The sequence below is a fragment of the Jaculus jaculus genome, chromosome 5 (genome assembly GCF_020740685.1).
Source record: "Jaculus jaculus isolate mJacJac1 chromosome 5, mJacJac1.mat.Y.cur, whole genome shotgun sequence".
Classification (NCBI taxonomy): domain Eukaryota; kingdom Metazoa; phylum Chordata; class Mammalia; order Rodentia; family Dipodidae; genus Jaculus; species Jaculus jaculus.
The window spans coordinates 54552178-54570278 of NC_059106.1; the positions used below are offsets into that span (position 1 = coordinate 54552178).

General features: G+C 51.9%; 1 protein-coding gene across 1 annotated transcript in view; it reads right to left on the reverse strand.

Annotated features, from left to right (window-relative positions):
* Positions 1-4173: 4173 nt before the first annotated feature.
* Positions 4174-18101, reverse strand: part of Hspg2 (heparan sulfate proteoglycan 2) — a 127803-nt gene continuing 113875 nt past the window's right edge. The window contains exons 77-97 of the mRNA XM_045149090.1: positions 17470-17736; positions 15994-16103; positions 15705-15852; positions 15500-15616; positions 14845-14956; positions 13909-14053; positions 13729-13828; positions 13493-13602; positions 13277-13385; positions 11265-11363; positions 10731-10952; positions 10212-10456; positions 9391-9562; positions 9167-9289; positions 9017-9073; positions 6505-6580; positions 6334-6412; positions 6156-6226; positions 5914-5997; positions 5420-5523; positions 4174-5293 (exon numbers count right to left, since the gene is read on the reverse strand). Of these exons, the coding sequence (XP_045005025.1) occupies positions 5121-5293; positions 5420-5523; positions 5914-5997; positions 6156-6226; positions 6334-6412; positions 6505-6580; positions 9017-9073; positions 9167-9289; positions 9391-9562; positions 10212-10456; positions 10731-10952; positions 11265-11363; positions 13277-13385; positions 13493-13602; positions 13729-13828; positions 13909-14053; positions 14845-14956; positions 15500-15616; positions 15705-15852; positions 15994-16103; positions 17470-17736 (2723 nt within the window). The 3' untranslated portion in view covers positions 4174-5120. The remainder of the gene's footprint in view (positions 5294-5419; positions 5524-5913; positions 5998-6155; positions 6227-6333; positions 6413-6504; positions 6581-9016; positions 9074-9166; positions 9290-9390; positions 9563-10211; positions 10457-10730; positions 10953-11264; positions 11364-13276; positions 13386-13492; positions 13603-13728; positions 13829-13908; positions 14054-14844; positions 14957-15499; positions 15617-15704; positions 15853-15993; positions 16104-17469; positions 17737-18101) is intronic.

An 18101-nucleotide genomic window follows, 5' to 3' on the forward strand; every position in this document is an offset into this window, starting at 1 on the left:
TATCTCTCCAGCCCCCTGAGTGACTCCATTTTATAAAATAGAAATTGGCTCCATTTTAAGTGCAAAAGTTGAACTGGAAGGACTCCACATCTTGCTGGTGTAAGTCAATAACCACCACCATCCAGTACAAAAGGTAAGACCAGATGATATAGACTGATATAGGAGCCAATACTACCGCCTATGAATGAACTCACTAAGCCAGGAACAAAAGAACACAACATACTTATCAAAACTGTATCAGCCAGGTGTGGTAGTGCATACTTTTAATCCCAGCACTCGGGGACAGAGGTTGGAGGATCGTCCTGAGTTCAAGGCCACCCTAGGACTACGTAGTGAATTCCAATTCAGCCTGGACTAGAGTGAGACATTACCTCAAAAACAAAAACTAAAACTGAAGAGCCTGAGATGGCTTAGTAGTTAAGGCGTTTGCCTGCAAAGCCAAAGGATCCCGGTTCAACTCTCCAGGATCCATGTAAGCCAGATGCACAAGGGGCACATGCTTCTGGAATTTGTTTGCAGTGGCTGGAGGCCCTGGCGTGCCCATTCTCTCTCTCTTTTTCTCTCTCCCTCTCCCTCTTTCTATCGCTCAAATAAATAAATAAACAAAAAAACAGGGCTGAGGAGATTGCTTAGCGATTAAAATTTTTGCTTATAAAACCTGCTAGCCCAGGATCAGTTCCCTGGTACCCATGTAAAAGCCAGATGCTCAAAGGGGTACATGTGTCTAGAGTTCATCTGTAGCAACAAGAGGCCATATCCTCTCTCACTTTCTTAAATAAATATAAAACTAAATATAAAAACAACATATCAAGAGGGCTGGAGTGCTGGGCGTGGTGGCGCATGTACGTCTTTAATCCCAGCACTCAGGAAGCAGAGCTAGGAGGACTGCCATGAGTTCAAGGCTACCCTGAAACTACACAGTGAATTCCAGGTCAGCTTGGGCTAGAGCAAGACCCTACCTCAAGGAAAAAAAAAAAAAAGAGGGCTTGAACGTAGCTCAGTTGGCAGAATGGTTGCCTAGCATGCATGATGCCCTGCGTTCAGCCCCCAGCATTGCATAAACTGGCCATCATGATGTATGCCTGTAATCCTACTACGTGGGAGGAGGAAGGAGGATCAAAGTTCAAGGACATCCTCTGGTACATATGGAGCTCATATCTAATGTAACCTAGGCTGCATGAGACTCTGCCTCAAAAAAAAAAAAAAAAAATCAAACCACTGGGTATAGTAGCACACCTTTAATCCTTTAACCCCAGCACTCAGGAGGCAGAGGTAGGAGGATTGACATGAGTTTGAGGTCACCCTGAGATTACATAGTGAATTCCAGGTAAGCCTGGGCTAGCGTGAGACCCTACCTTGAGGGGGGAAAAAAAAAAAAAAAAGGTCAAACCAACTGGGCATAGTGACACATGCCTTTAATTCCAGCACTCAGGAGGCAGAGGTTGGAGGATTGCTGTGAGTTCGAGGCCAGCCTAGGATATAGTGAGACTCTACTTAAAAAAGAAGGTAGGGTTGGCACCATTCTGTGGGCTGGGGTCCTGGACTAAGAGCTGGCTGAGCAGCAGCATTCATTGCTTTCTGCTTCCTCACTGTGAGCAGCTTTTACTTCAAGATCCTGCTGCTATGATGGACTGTAAGATGAAATAAAACCTTCCTTCATTAAGCTGTTGTCAGGTTTAACATTTTTTTTAATCTTATTTTTTCTCAATTTTTTAAAACATTTTCCCCTTTGAAATTCCATTCTCCATCATATCCCCTCCCCATCTCAATAAGTCTCTCTTTTAAGGTTTAAATGGTGGCACATGCCTTTAATCTCAGCACTCAGAAGGCAGAGGTAGGAGGATTATAGAGTTCAGGGCTACTCTGAGACTAAATTCCTAAAAAAATAAACACACACACAAAAAAACCTTTTGTTGTGAGCTGGGTGTGGTGGCATATGCCTTTAGTCCCAGCACTGGGGAAGACAGCCATGAGTTTGAGGCCCACCTGGGCGAGAGAGAAAGCCTACCTTGAAAAAAACCAAAATATTTTGGTATGTGTGTAGCATGTGTGTGTAGTGCAGATGTGCGTGCCCCATGGCACACATGCGGAGTTCAAAGGAGAATGTCAGGTGTCCCTCTTTTTTTTTTCTTTCTGAGATAGTCTCCCTCTAGCCCAGGCTCACCTGGTACCCACTCTGTAGTATCCACGGTGGCCTTGAACTCACAGTGATCCTCCTACCTCTGCCTCCCCAGTGCTGGGATTGAAGGTGTGCACATACCTGGCTGGGCATTCCTTTCTTCTTGTCACCCTCATGTCAGGCATTGTGTTCTAGCAACAAGGTGACTAACACAGTACCTCTGGACAGTGTCCTGTCCCTGGGGCTGAGCTGGGCACAACCCTTCCTTGGCCCACTTGAATTGTTATTTGTGGGGACACAGGGCAGTCCACCTAGGGACACACAATAACGGTGTCTGCTATTTTGTAACCACTAACACGACTTTGCTGACTATCACTCTCCCAGCTTTCTGCTCTTGAATTCAGTTAGACCACCTTGACCCTTTTGTAGACATTGTCACATGCATGTATACATATAGATGCATATGTATTACTGTGCCAGGCATGTGTGATTTGAGAGTTAAATATTAGTCATTAAGATTGGAATTGAGGGCTGGAGAGATGGTTTAGCTCTTAAGGAACTTGCCTATGAAGCCTAAGAATCCAGGTTCGATTCCCTAGTGCCCACATAAGACAGATGCATAAGGTGGCACCTGCATCTGGAGTGCATTTGCAGTGGTTAGAGGTCCTGGTGTGCCCATTCTCTGTCTGTCTGTCTCTCTCTCTATCTCTATATATATATGTATCTTTTTTTTTCCCCCTAAGGCGGTAGGGCCTTGCTCTAGCCCAGGCTGGCCTGGAATTCATGATGTAGTCTGAAGGTAGCCTCAAACTCATGGCGATCCTCCTACCTCTGCCTCCTGAGTGCCACCATCGTGAATTCCAGGTCAGCCTACAAAAACAAAAACAAAAAAAAAGATTGGAATTGAGAGCCAGGCATGGTGGTGCACTGGGGAGGCAGAGGTAAGAGGATTGTCATGAGTTCGAGGACACCCTGACCTGAGACTGCATAGTAAATTCCAGGTCAGCCTGGACTACAGTGAAACCCTACCTCAAAAAAGCATCCCTCCCATGGGCTGTACAGATGGCTTAGTGGTTAAGCGCTTGCCTGTGAAGCCTAAGGACCCCGGTTCAAGGCTCGATTCCCCAGGACCCACGTTAGCCAGATGCAGAAGGGGGCGCACGCGTCTGGAAGCCCTGGCGGGCCCATTCTCTCTCTGTCTTTCTTAAATAAATAAATAAATAAAAATGAACCAAAAAATTAAAAAAAAGCCTCCCCACAAAATAAATAAAATAAAAATTAAAAAAATAAATAACAAGAAGAAAAAGATTGGAATTGAGAGACCTGTGAAGGCTATGGAACCAGGTTTGATTCCCCAGGACCTATGTAAGTCAGATGCACAAGGTGGCACATGCATCTGGTGTTAGTTTTCAGTGTCAAGAGGCCCTGGAGTGTCTATTCTCTCTCTCTCTCTGCCTCTTTCTCCCTCTCCTTCTCGCAAATAAATGAATAAAATGTTAAAAAAATAAATAAAAAAATAGGGGCTGGAGAGATGGCTTAGCAGTCAAGGAGCTTGCCTTTGAAGCCTAAGGACCCTTGTTCGCCTTTCCAGATTCCAAGTCAGGCAGATGCACAAGGTGACACTTGTGCACAAGGTGGTGTGTGTATCTGGAGCTTGACTGCAGTGAATGGAGGCCCTGGCACGCCAGTTCTCTATCATAAGTAAATAAATAAATAAATAAATAAATAAAGTGAGTGGAATCGAAGAGCATATGATTGCCATGTGAAATGAGAAGTACTTGGTGAGTGAAAGCCAATGAAACTGAAATAGCTCATGAATTTACTGTAATTTAATAAATACTGACATGGAAAAATGAACAAGTCAGTTTGCCTCCCACCCAATGCTAACGGTGCACACAGAAGTACCCTGTGGCTGGGCTGGGGTGCCCTACTGGATGCTCACACCCTGACAGGCGGGCACCAGAGCCTCCCCAGGAAGCAAAGCTGCTTGTCCCTCCCAGCTGTCTGTAGCTGGCCCCTACCAGAAACCACTGAGTCAAGCCCTTTGTCAAAGATACAGGAGACCCCTGGCGGGGATAGCACCGTTTATTAAGAAAAGTCAAGACCACAGGAGGGTCCCATCGAGGACTGGAGGCCAGGTGCCCCAACTCCACAATCTGGGCCTGCTTACCTAACAGGAGGGTCCTCAGGCTTCCAGATGGGCAGGACTGCGATTCCCCCTCCCTCCCAGTCATGCACCTCTACTGCCCCCACCAAGACACCCTGCTCCCCCCCACGCCCTGGGTCTTCACCTCCAGAAGTGGGGGGGGGATGTGGCTGGACATCAGTGCTGGCCTCTGCCCAGTGGACCAGGGAAGAGTTGGGGGTCTACCTTGTGGCTCTTGGGGTAGGGCCCTTGGTTGGGAGTGGGAATGCAGGTGGAGGAAGGCTGGGAGGGAGGAGAGACTTCCAGGGACAGGGGGCTCCAGGCTAGGTGAGGGTAGGGAGTGCTAGGACATGGAGGTGGGAGACGGTGAGCTGCCCTCTGCCCCCAAGCTCGGAGGCTGGCCAAGGCTACCACAGTGCTCCCTCCTCCAGTTTGCTGGTGAGGCACCGGGTGGTGTGTCGAGGTTGGCTATCACAGGCATGAAGACTGTCCATACAGTCTGCCAAAAGGGGCAGTTTGGCTCTAATGAGGGGGGGTGCTCCATGGAGGCAGAGGGAGTGGGAGCAGTTCTGAGCCCGTCCAGATACCATGTCGGACTCCGTGTCCTGGCCGCCTTCTGAGGCAACCTCTTCCTGTTCCACCCTCCCTACCCGCCAGCTTCAGGGCGGCTTCGTCCGGGGGTGTGTGTTGGGGGGAGGTGGCGCGCCCACCCTCCAGTCCAGCCCAGGGTGGTAGCAGCAAAGCGTGGTATCGCCTCAGTTTCTTACAAAAAAAGTCATAATAATATTAATAATAATATAGTCGACATTGTCGGGCTGGGTGCTGCCCGGGAGTCCGTGGGGGGCAGGCGGGTGCCTAGGAGGGGCAAGGACGTGTGTTGGCTCCTGCCTCTGCCCGGTGCTGCAGGTCCAGGGGCTGCGGGGGCGGGGCACCGCGCCGGGCCGAGTGCAGCACCAGATTCTTGATACAGCCCGTGATGCCAGAGGAGAACCTGCCCCCAGTCAGAGCGGCCACATCTGGGGCGCCACCTACAGGAGAGGGGGCACACGAGGGCTGGTCGATGGAGGAGCCCACGAGGCCACAGGGCTGGAAGTTCAATTGTGCAGGCCCACCATCCCCCTCTCTGCCTGTTCCAAGACCGTCCTGGCACTCACCAATGTAGACGCTGCCCTTGGTGTTGACTGCCACATTCGAACCTGGGGACTGGCCAGTGACCAGCTCCTCACCATCCACCTGGATAGAACCTCTCCGGCCCTCCCTGCAGAGGGATAGGGTCAGACCTCTCACCCCAAATTCCAATCCTCCACAGAACCCCTCCTTTTGGTATCTAGACACGAGCCTGGCTCCTGCGCTCTCTTGAGTTTTTCCCCTTCCCAATGGTCCCACACAGCCAGCTGCTAGACAGTCATCCCCCAGGTTTCCTCTACTTGGACTACCCCCAAACTCTGAATCTTCTAGCTTCCACTTCCCAGGCCCTGGGACCACGGGCATGTGCCATGGCGCCCCACCCCTGTGCTCTAGCTGTTGAGCTGTCCTCCCTCCCACCAGCTTCATGCTCTCAAGAGCAAGGCTTTCCCCTTCCCATGGTACGGGTGTCCCTCCCCGTGAATGACTCTGAGCCCTTCTCCTCCTGCCTGGGCTCCCTCACCGCAGGGCTGCCACGCGATGCCACTCGCCATCATTGATGGGATCCTCAGAGACAAGCCGGGCCTCTCCACTGCCTAGCTGATAGCTGCAGGGACAGACCCACTAGGTATGAGCTGGGGTGGGAAGGAAGGTATAGGGGGGAAGATGGAGGTGGAGGTGGTGGATGGCTGAGGTGCTGGGAGCTGTAACATCCTACTGGACAAGCCAGTAAAGGGAGAGGAAGGGCCAGGTGTCAGCACCCACCTGAAGACAAGGTGGCCATCCTGCAGCCCAAGGCTGATGAAGTCCTTGCTATGGCCGGCCTGTCCCTTCTCCTGCCAAGGAAACACAAACTGTTTAAGGGTCCAGCCTGGAGGGCTGGACTCCTCAGGGTTGCAGCCTTCGGCCCAGGAACCCTGAGACCCATGGGATACCCACTCACCACGCCCTGCCAGAGCAGGAGGCCGCTGGCTGTGCTGGTCCGAACCTCCAACTCAATGCTCTCAGGTACTTCGGGCAAGCTGTCAGTGAACAGGGAGGGAGGGGACATGAGTCTCACATTTCATATTTCTGTTCCCCTCTGTCCCCACAGGTCCACAGATTCTCATCTCACCTCCTGGAGAAGATGTTGCTGGGGAGGGCCAGGAAGCCATTGTCATGGAAGTAGGCTCCATACTGCCCGGGAGCATCTGCGGAGGAGTAGGGTGCGGTGAGCCACCTTCCTGTCTGAATTCGCAACTGGCCAGTGAATTCTAACCCTCACCTCCAGTCCACTACCAGAGGCTCTGCACTTACGGTCCTTGTCCCCAATGGGTCACCAACAGTTCAGGTAGATCCTTCAATTATAAACACAGGAGGCAGCCAACCAAAGCTGGGCTAGCACTCTACCACTAATTCCTGCTTAGTGCATGACAGTAGTTGTAAATATTTCCAAAGACCATTCCTCCTCCCAAAAGCATGGAAACTGCAGTACCTATTAGGACCACAGCTAGTTCTTATTTAATGTGTTAATTAAGAAGCATATGCAGGACTGGAGAGATGACTTAGCAGTTAAGGCGCATGCCTGCAAAGCCTAAGAACCCTGGTTCAATTCTCCACGTCCCATGTAAGCCAGATGCACATGGTGGTTTCCTTTGCAGTGGCTGGAGGCCCTGGTGCGCCCATTCTCACATTCTTTCTCTGTTGCTAACAAATAAATAAAAATAAAATCTTTTAAAAAAAAGCATGTGCATTACAAATCTAAATACTTTGCTACTTCCTTTCTGTCTCACTGTCTTCCTTTGAAATTCTATGCCTCTTGGCTCAGGTTGGCCTTGAATTTACTGTTCAACTGAGATAACCTTGAACTCCTGATCCTCTTGTCTCCAAGTCCCCAAAGAGTGCTGGGATTACAAATGTTTGACACCACACCTAGCTAGACATTCACTTTTTTTTTTTTTTTTTTTTCTGAGGTAGGGTCTCTGTAGCCCAGGCTGTTCTGGAACTCACAGTGATCCTCTTACTTCTGCCTCCTGAGTGCTGGGATTAAAGGCGTGCATCACCATGTCTAACAGACATTTCCCCCCTCTTTTTTTTTTTTTTCAAGGTAGGGTCTTATTCTATAGCCAATTTACTATGAAGCCTCAGGGTGGCCTTGAACTCAAAACAATCCACCTACCTCTGCCTCCTGAGTGCTGAGATTAAAGGCGTGCACCACCACACCCGGCTAGACATTCACTTTTTAAAAAAATATTTCATTTATTTATTGATTGATTGATTTGAGTGGGAGAGACAAAGAGGGAGAAAGAAGCAGAGGAAGAGAGAGAGATAAGGGATACTCCAGGGCCTCTAGCCACTGCAAACAAACTCCAGACCCATGTACTACCTTGTCCATCTGGCTTATCTGGCTAATGGGGAATTGAACCTGGACCCTTAGGCTTCTCAGGCAAGTGCCTTAACCACTCAGCCATCTCTCCAGCCTGATATTCCATTCACTTTCTAACTAAGTAATAGGGATGGATCCCAGGGTCTCATGCTAGATAAGTGCTCTATCACTAAATCACACTCCAGCCCCTTATATGTAGGGTCTCACCTTAGCTCAGGCTGACTTCAGTCTCCTGGCAATCTTCCTACCTACCTCAGCTTCCCAAGTGCACCACCACACCCAGCTTTTCTTCTTTTTTTTTGGGGGGGGGGTGTTTCAAGGTAGGGTCTATATCTAGCCCTGGAATTAGTCTCAGACTGGCTTTGAACTCACAGCAATGCTCCTACTTCAGCCTCCCAAGTGCTGGGAGGATTACAGGTGTGAGCTACCACACCCAGCTTATTTTTTTTTTCTTTCTTTCTCTCTTTCTTTCTTTCTTTTTTTAGTTTTTCACAGTAGGGTCTCACTCTAGCCCAGGCTGACTTGAATTCACTATGTAGTTTCAGGTGGCTTTGAACTCACAGTAATCCACCTACCTCTGACTCCCAAATGCTGGGATTAAAGGTGGGCACCACCATGCTCAGCTCAATAAAAATATTTTATGTCTTTATTTATAAGCAATGAGAGAGAGAGAGAGAGAGAGAGAGAGAGAGAGAGAGCAGGGGAACGAGAATACAAGAGATAGGGAATGGGCTGGCCAAGGCCTCTTGCCACTGCAAACAAACTCCAAATGCATGTGACACTCTTGTGTATTTGGCTTTACAAGGGTACTGGGGAATTGAACCTGGGCCATTATGCTTTGCAAGAAGGTGCCTTTATTGAGCCATCTCCCCAGTCTCTATTTTACTTTTAAACAGGTAGAAGTCTGGAAACTGAGGGTCCTGGCTGGACTCATGAATATATCTTACATTTACCACTCCCAGGCAAAGTTGGGCACAATAGATGCGTGATGGCTGAATGCAGGAGTACAGAGAAGGACGAGGACCCTGAGGTCATAGTGGTTCAAAGGTCTGTGGCAGGCCGTCTTCCCAATAAGCATGGGTCAGGACCCAGCTGTGTGGCCACAGCTGTGCTCCTCTTTATTCTGTTTACCTGGGCCCAGCAAGCTCCTCCCACAGACCTGTTTAGCTTGGGGCCAAAACTGAGTTGTGGGTAGCTAAAGCAAGAGGTTGAGAAACTCAGGCCAAGGAAGAGACAAGCCCACCTCACTATGAGTACATACCGTTGCCCCCACTGCCTTCGAGATGCCAATCGGATTCTGCTGGGCCATGTCCAGATCCTGTAGGGACGGGCAGGGTCTGTTTGGTGGGCACAGAAAATGTGTCTAGCTCCAGAGCTCCAGAGGGCGGTAGGGAGCACCAGGACCCTGTACCTTGTTGGCAGCGTGTGCCAGAGAATCCAGGGAGACAGAGACAGCGGGTACCCTGGCAGGTGCCACCATGCAGACAGGGCTCTGAGAGCTGGCAGGGGTTTTCCTCATGCTCACAGAGGTCTCCTGTGGGTCAGGGTGGTGAATAGGGGGGGTAGGGGCTGGAATAACCCCTTCTCCCTGGGCTACTGACCCTGGGACCCCAAGCCTCAGGCAGGCTCTGATACCTTTGAAGCCGTCTTGGCATAGGCACTGAAACTCATACTCGCCCGCGGGCATACATGTGGCACCGTGGCGGCAGGGCTGACGCTCACATGGGGAGCTGTCGTAGCACTGTCCCACCCCCTGGCTGCCCAGGAAGCTGTAGGTGAGGTCCAGCCGCTTGCCGTTCACAGACACCTGCAGGCACAAGGGAGTGAGGGGCTCGTGGGGTGTGTGGGGCTGAGGCAAATGTGTGCCAGCAGAAAGCACCCAGCTGAAGGCAGCCGGGAACCCCGGTGGGGAGCTGAGAGGTGGTGTGGGACCCTAAGTGGTAGAGGCAGGGCTTGAAGCAGAGTGTCCCCTGTGTCCCAGGACGGTTCCTGCATGTTCGTGGTCCTCAGGATGACCTTCAGAACACCTGCTATTGCCCAGTGGTCATTTGAATGAACCAGTCCCCAAAGGCTCGCGTGTTTGAATACCCGCTCCGCAGTTTGCGGCAATTTGGGAAGGTTGTGGCTCCATTTGGACGGTGAAGCCTTGCTGGAGGAGGGGAGTCACTAGGACTGGGCTTCAGGGTAATACAACCCAGCTCCGAACTCAGTAGATAGACTACTTCCTGCTGATGTGGAGGTGGGACTGACTGGGCTTCCTGCTCAGCTCTGCAGAAATAAACTCCCATAAGCTGCTTCTGGTTGGATGTTTTGTCCCAGCAATGAGAAGGTAACTGCGACATCCACTTTTGCAGCTCAGCAGGGGAGTGTGGGCCCCAGGGCTTTGGGTGAGCGGCCAATAGGCCCACTTTGTGCCCCGTTTCCTCCCACTGATTCCTCCAGGGGTGGTTCCTCACCTCACCCACGCAGCCGCGGAAGTGAGCGCTCACGTTGGTGGCCGGGGAAAGCTGCACGGAGGGCTCCACCCCGCCCAGGTAGAGCAGGGTGTGCAAGTTGAGGCCCTGGCTTTTGCCTGGCGAGGAGCGCAACACAGGGGGCCCTCCGTCCACCCGCAGGCTGCCATCCTTGTTGAGGCGTTCGGCGGACACACGGTGCCAACGGCCCAGAGCCAGAGGCTCGGGGCTCCGCAGGACGGCAAGCCCTAGTGAGGATGTCAGGCCGTGTTAGGCAATGGTGAGACCTTGAGCCCCACATTCCATGGCATGAGCAATGGGGCGCTTCTCACAGCCTTGGGATCCCCAGTGAGGACTGCAAAGTTAAGGTTTGCTTAAAGTCACAGAGAGGAGCATATAGGCACAGGACTTCAGGTCTGTCTCCTGAACTTATCACTTCATGCCTCCTGTGGACCCAGTGAGCCAAGAATGGCACAGAACTGACCCTCAGAGGCCCATCTGTGCGTGGCACTTGCTGCTTACCTGATCCTAGCTCATAGCGAAACTCCAGGTGACCACCAGCCATTGCCAGGGACACGAAATCCTCCACAGGTCCACTCCTTCCCCCGCTGAACAGCAAGATCCCATCGGGCTCCAAAGGCTTGAACTCAATGTCCAGGCGCAGCTCATGGTGTGTATTGGTGAGGGCAGGCAGTGCCAGGTAGGAGCCAGTGCCCGACATGGACGGAGTAGTCACTGTCACACCTGTAGTGGCCATGGCTCAGCAGGGGTAATGGGGCCCGAGCAGTACCCTGCCCTACCCCACTCCCCATCTGAGTCTCAGGACCAGCTGGACACCAGGCCCTGCTGATCACACTGCAAGAACCCCCAGGAAGATGGCAATTCTCTTTGGGAACCTCATGTCAGGGACTTTGGCTAAACAGGGGTGTGGACCAGTTATTTTAAGATGTGGCTTGGGAAGAATTATTTTATCACTCACAGAGCTTGTCATGGCCTCAGACAGTGTCTCCAGATGTTAGTGGGACTTTGGGGGCTCCCAGGCTTGGCTCCACTTACCTTCCTCACACTTCATCCCTGAGCGGCCTAGGTGGCAGCGGCAGGTGTAGCCTCGACCATCAGGCCGATTCACACAGGTGGCATCGGGTCCACAGGCCTCTGGAGACACAGGAGCCAGAGGATACTGAGATGACTCAGGAAAGCAGATCCTAATGCTAAAGCCCTGCCCATCAGCTCCTGGGCCTCAGCTCTTAGGGCCAGGACAGCCTGGGAGGGCTGCCCAGGGAAGGGGGAGTGAGCGATCAGAGCAAGGGTGTGGCCAGCAGATGCTAACCTAGGGGACAGCTAAGGCATGATGTGTCCTATTGAGTCTCATTCTGTGGTCCAGGCTGGTTTGGAGCTTAAGGCACTCTTTATGCCTCAGCTTCCCAAGTGCTGGGACTATAGCTCTGAGAAAGTATGCCCAATTTAAGGTATTACATTGTATCAGGGGCAAATGGGCATAGGGACTCATGTCTATAATCCCAGCACTCAGGAGGCTGAAGTGGGAAGATCTCTATGAATTCAAGGACAGTGGGCTACAGAGTGAGTTCAGGGTCAGCTTGGGCTTGAGTGAGACACTTCCCTGATAAAAAGAAGCACAACCACCACCAGCACAACAAAACAAACAATGACAACAAAAATACCAAAAAAAAAAAAAAAAAAATCCCACTAACTATAAAATTAGCTGGCTGTGACTGTGCATGGCAGTATACACCTTTAATCTCAGCACTTGGGAGGCAGAGGTAGGAGGATTGCTGTGAGTTTGAGGCCACCCTGAGACTACACAGTGAACTCCAGGTCAGCCTGGGATAGAGTAAGAGCCTACCTCAAAAAAAAAAAAAAAAAAAAAAAAAAAGGCTTCAATACAAAGATGGCTTGAGTTTGAGGCCAGCCTGAGCTATTAGGTCAATCTGAGCTAGAGGGAGAGCCTGCCTCAGTAAAAATGAGGAGGAACTGAGGATATTGCTCAGTGTTTAAAGGCACTTCTCCCCCGCACCCACAGAAAGCCAGACACAAAAGATGGTGCATACATCTGGCATTCATTTGCAGCATCAGAAATGGCTGGTGCACATACAACCCCCCCACATATATGTGCATGCACATAAAAAATACATTTAAGCCAGGCATGACACATATTTAATCCCAGCACTTGGGAGGCAGAGGTAGGAGGATCTCTGTGAGTTTGAGGCTACTCTGAGACTACATAGTGAATTCCAGGTCAGCCTGGGCTAGAGTGAGACCCTACCTCGAAAAACCAAACCAAACAAACAAACAAAAAAAAAAAACTAAGAAAAAAAAAGAGCTGGAGAGATGGCGTAGTGGTTAAGGCACTTGCCTGCAAAGCCTAAGAACCCAGGTTCGAGTCCCCAGTACCCACGTAAGCCAGATCTACAAGGTAGTACATGAGTCTAGAGTTTGTTTATAGTGGCTGGAGGCCCTGGCATGTCCATTCTCTCTATTTCTCTTCCACCCTTCTTCTTTTTCTCAAATAAATGAATAAATAAACTTTTTTAAAAAAATTAAGAAAAAGAGGGCTGGAGAGATGGCTTAGCAGTTAAGGCGTTTGCCTGCAAAGCCAGAGGATCCTGGTTTGACTCTCCCGGACCCACGTAAGCCAGATGCACAAGGGGGCACATGCATCTGGAGTTCATTTACAGTAGCTGGAGGCCCTGGCGTGCTCATTCTCTCTCTCTCTCTCTGCTTCTTTCTCCCTCTTAAATAAGTAAATAAATAAATATTTTTTAAAATTAAGGAAAAAAAGACTGTACCAGGAGGCCGGGCATATGGCTCAGTGCTACAGAATTTGTCTAGCATGGGCAAGGCCCTTGGTTCAATCTGAGCACTACATACACACACATAATTATCCATGAGTAATAAGACAGCGTGGAGTGGTGGGTGCCTGGTTAGTAAGATGAGAAGGTTGTAGGGGCCTAGAGAACAGTGTCTGGGTTGAGGGCAGAGCCTTGTGGGGAGGGATCTTATGTTTTCCAGGAAGAGGGTTTGGGTGGGGTGGCAGGTTGGGTATGCACCTGGGTGGCAATGCAGGGCTTGTGAATGCTCACAGCGGCTCCCAGTGAAGCCAGGAGGGCAGATGCACGTGTAACTGCTGCTCTCTGAGTCATGGCACTGGCCCCCATTCTGCAAAGCATCCCCAGATGTCAGGCCAAGGACACCTCAGCCCTCCCACTCCCTGCCCCCACAAGGGCCAGCCATGACTCAGGACAGCCTGGGGGTTGTATGGCCACCTGGCAGGGCCGGTCCTGGCAGGTGGGGCAGTGAGAGATGCCATGTGCTGTGAGGTTGAGGTCATGGAAGACAATCTCCTCGCCCTGGATGCGCAGCTCCCGGACGCAGCCTGAGAGTCAGAAGGCAAGGTGAGTCAGAACAGGGGTAGCAGGGACCTGCCAGCCCCAACCCATACTTGTGGTGCCGTTCCTGGTTCCCAGGGCCCTGCCGCCAGCCAGGGAGTCGGGGAACTCACCCACAAAGCCACTGCTCAGCCCCGCTTTGGGGATGGCACCATAGTCGGGGTAGCCGCCTAGGTACAGCTCCTCATTTAGGTCCAAGCCCTGGAACTTGCCCTGGGAAGATGGGGAAGTCAGGCACATCTACAGGGGTAGGAGCAGGCTAGGAGCTGGAAGCAGGCAGGGCTGGGTCTCACCTGAGAAGTCCCGTTGACGGGGGTCAAACTGCCCACAATCAGGGAGCCCTGAGTGAGGCTGCGCAGCAGGGTCACAGTGTGGAACTGGCCCAAGGCCAGTGGCGTGGGGTGGCGGATGGTGGCCATGCCAGAGCCCGCATCAAACCTGCTCAGTTGGGCAGGGCCAGGGCAGAAGAGAGTGAATATGGGGTTTGTGGGTAGGGCTTTGGAGTGGCCAGGCCTGGGCAAGGGCTCCAGAGGGATGGCACCTGCTCCAGGGCTCTTCTCCCCCTTGTCCACCCTCCATCACTCACCCAGGCCAGCCCTTCCCTACCTCTTCCCCGAGTCTTATCTCCTGTTCCTGGGGAGCCTTGCCAGAGTGGCCCCCAGGCTTGGGAGAGCTTCCTGCTCAGGCGCCCTGCAGCCCAGCTCCTAGCTTAGCTGTCACTCAAAGCACCTGTCTCTGAGATGACCACCCTCTTTGTTGATGGTTTGTCCTCCCCAGCTGGAGTGGACATTCCCACAGAGGCACAACCCAGTCTGTTCTGTTGACGCCTTGCACATGTCCAGCATAGGGCTTCTAGCCAATAATGATCGGACGGATGGATGGGTAGATGGGCACATGGTGGATAGATAGATGAATGGACCAATGGGTGGATGGGTAGTTGTGGAGATGAACTGATGGGTGGATGGATGAATGGAAGCATGGATGAACTGATAGATGAATGAATGAATCCTGGCCCACAGAGGCCCAAATCTTTACTTGCTCCCTCCCTCCATCTGACTAGCACACTGTACCTACTGCAGACTAGTGTGGCCACGAAGGGTAATAGCCATCTACTACTTTCTATGCAATCACCTTAATGTAACAGCCCAGAACAGTGTTTGCACAACTCAAGTCCAGTGTCTTGACCCCTAGCCTGACCCTCCCTGTAGATAAGGAGGTTGTGGTCTCACCGGAACTCGGGCCTTCCTCCTACAAGGCCAAAGGAGATGAAGTCTGGCTGCCTGTTAGCCAGGCTGGTTGGGCTCCCTGGGATCCGCTTCTGCCCGTTGTAGAGCAGCATCCCTGAATGGGCACAGCCGTGTGAGAAGCCTCCCCTCTGAGCCACCAGCACCCTGTCGCCCGACCCTTGAGAGTCCTTCTTTATGGTTCCTCCCCCTGGCAACCCCATGTGTCCAGGGACCTTTCACAATCACAGGCTTGGTACCCTAAGTAAAAGAGCCTTGCTGAAAGCCTAGAGTCAGAACTTATACCCTCAAGGTCTGTCTGAAGGAGTCGAGGGGAGGCAGAGACTCACCAGAGTAGAGAAGAAGGCCTGGGCAGTGAGAGTCAGAAACCCACGAGAGAGGAAAGAGAGAGAGAGGAGGAAAGAGTGAGAGACGGCAGAGGAAGGAGGGCTGGAGGAGCAGCGAGCAGGACAGGAAGATGCAACAGGAGGACAATACCCCACAGCAGGACCATGGGACAGCAGGACGTGGAGTGGGGAAGCGAGGAGGCAGAGGAGGCTCAGTCTGGGAGGCCCACAGGCCTGGGGGTGCTGGGGGCACGCTCACACGATGATCCCCCCTTCGCAGATCAGCCTCCCAGACCCACTCCATGCCTGCTCACCGTCAGCAGAATCTGGCCGGAAGGTGATCTTGATCTCAAATTTTCTGTAGGCATCCTTGATGGTGGGCAGTGGCAGGAAGGAGTAGGGAGTCTGGGTGAAGTAGGGCACCACCCTCTCTGCGGGCAGAGCACCCTGTCACAGAGCTGCCCAAAAGGAAGTGGACAGGGCGCTTTCATTTGTGGGGAGGGAGTGGAGCTGTCCTACCTGGCACCTGCAGATAGGCAAAGGATTTGACCTTGCCTTGCCTGTTGGTGGCCGTGCATACATAGGTGCCAGCATCCTGGGGCCGGACTGAGGGCAACATCAACATGTTGTTCTCCAGGCGGCTGTCGGGCGGCAGGTCACCATCCATCTAGAAACATCGGCACTGAGGGCCTGGCCTTGGCCAGCATCCCTTCCTCTGCTGTAGGCCCACCTTCAAAGACTGATGTTGAATTTGGGCTAGGTCCTGGGACACTTAGCTGGCTCAGACCTAGTCCCTGCCAACAATTACCTTGCTCCAAGTGATGGTAGGAGTGGGATAGCCTGAAGCCATGCATGGGAAGACAGCTGCAGAGCCAGCGGGCACTCGGATCTCTGGGGGAGTTGAGATCTGTGGCAATGCTGAGGGAACAGAGACCATCAATGTGCTGAAAGCCACCTTTTCTTCCCCACCCCTTTGAGCCAGGGTCTCACCCTAGCCAAGGCTGACCTGAAACTCACAGTGATCCTCTTACCTTAGCCTCCCAAGAGCTGGGATTAAAGGCATGTGCCAGTCAGGCATAGTGGCGCATGTCTTTAATCCTGGCACTCAAGAGGCAGAGGTAAGAGGATTGTTGTGAGTTTGAGGCCACCCTCAGACGATATAATGAATTCCAGGTCAGCCTGGGCTAGAGTGAGACTCTGTCTTGAAAAACAACAAACAAACAAACAAAAGGCAAGTACCACTATGTCTGAGGATTTTTTTTTTTTTTTGAGACAGGGACTCATATAATCTAGGTTGCCTCAAACTAGATATATATCCAAGGATGATCTTGAACTCCTGATCTTCCCATCTCCACCTCCCACATGTCACCACAACCAGTTTATGTGCTTTCCTGCATGCTAGGTAAGTGCCTTACTGAGCTACATCCTCAGCCCTCTTTTTCCTTCCATTTATTTATTTACTTATTTATTTATTTATTTATTTATTTATTTATTTATTTATTTATTTATTTATAAAGTGTCTCACTCTGTAGATCAGGCTGGCTTTGAACTCATGGCACTCTGCCTGCTTCAGCTGGGATTACAGGTGTGAGCCACCATGCCTGGATCATTTTCTCTCTCTCTCTCTTTCTTCCCCCCCACCTTTTTTTGAGGTAGGGTCTCACTCTAGCCCAGGCTGACCTGAAATTCACTATGTACTCTCAGGGTAGCCTTGAACTCATGGTGATCCTCCTATCTCTGCCTCCCAATTAAAGGTGTGCACCACCATGCCCGGCCTTCATTTTTGTTTTTTTTTTTCCCTGAGGTAGGGTCTCATTCTATCCCAGGCTGATGTGAAACTCATCTATTCCAAGGCTGACCTCAAATTCATAGCAATTCTCCTACCTCTGCCTCTCAGAGACAGGGAGAGAGAGAGAGAGAGAGAGAATGGGCACACCAGGGCCTCCAACCACCAAAAACGAACTCCAAACATACGTGCCACTTCCTGTATCTGGCTTTACTTGGGTATTGGGGAGTAGATTGTGGGTCCTTTGGCTTTGCAGGCAAGCACCCTAACCGCTAAGCCATCTATGCAGCCCTCAGTTTCCTCCTTGACGCTGCACAGCCTAGCTCTTTGCAGCTTGCTCCAGAGCATTCACACTCCTCTCCCACAGCGGCTATCTGCTGGGAAGGCCGCCCCTTCAGTACACATGACAGCTCCTCAAGCTCGTGGAGGGCAACAGTGACTCAGGGAAGGAGGAGAAGCCCCACCGCGCTCCTGCCCCCACGGCCCCCGCCCCTTCACCTTGCACGAGCAGCAGCACGTGCGACTGGGTGGTGCCGGCAGCGTTGCTGGCTGTGCAGCGGTACTGTCCCGCGTCAGCCAGCTCCACGTGGGCGATCCTGACGACACTTCCGCTCTGCACAATGCCAGGCCGCAGGCGCCCCCCGACTTTGCTCCACGTCACTTGAGGCTTGGGGTCACCCAGTGCCAGGCACTCAAACTCAACGGCGTGGCCGACCACCACAGAGTGCACGGAGGTGCGGACGTTGATGAGCACCGAGGGCAGTGCTGGGGGGGAGGGGAGGTGATCAGCCTGGCCTGTGGAGGCCGCAGACGGCCAGGCGCTTGGACATCTCCGGGTCCGCTTTTTCACGAGGTCACTCGTGCACCCACTTTTTTATGCTGCTGCTCGTTCACTCACTCACACACGTAGCTGCTAATTCATTCTTCACTGCTCTGCTGAGCACCCACTCATTCCTCCACATCTCTTCTTTCCTTCCTTACCGGGTTTACCAAAGCCCTTACTCCACACAAAGCACAAGCGAGGAAAACAAAACATGTTTTGTTTTTGTAGTTTGTTTTGAGGTCGGGTTTCACTCTAGCTCAGGCTGACTTGGAATTCACTATGGAGTCTCAGGGTGGCCTTAAACTCA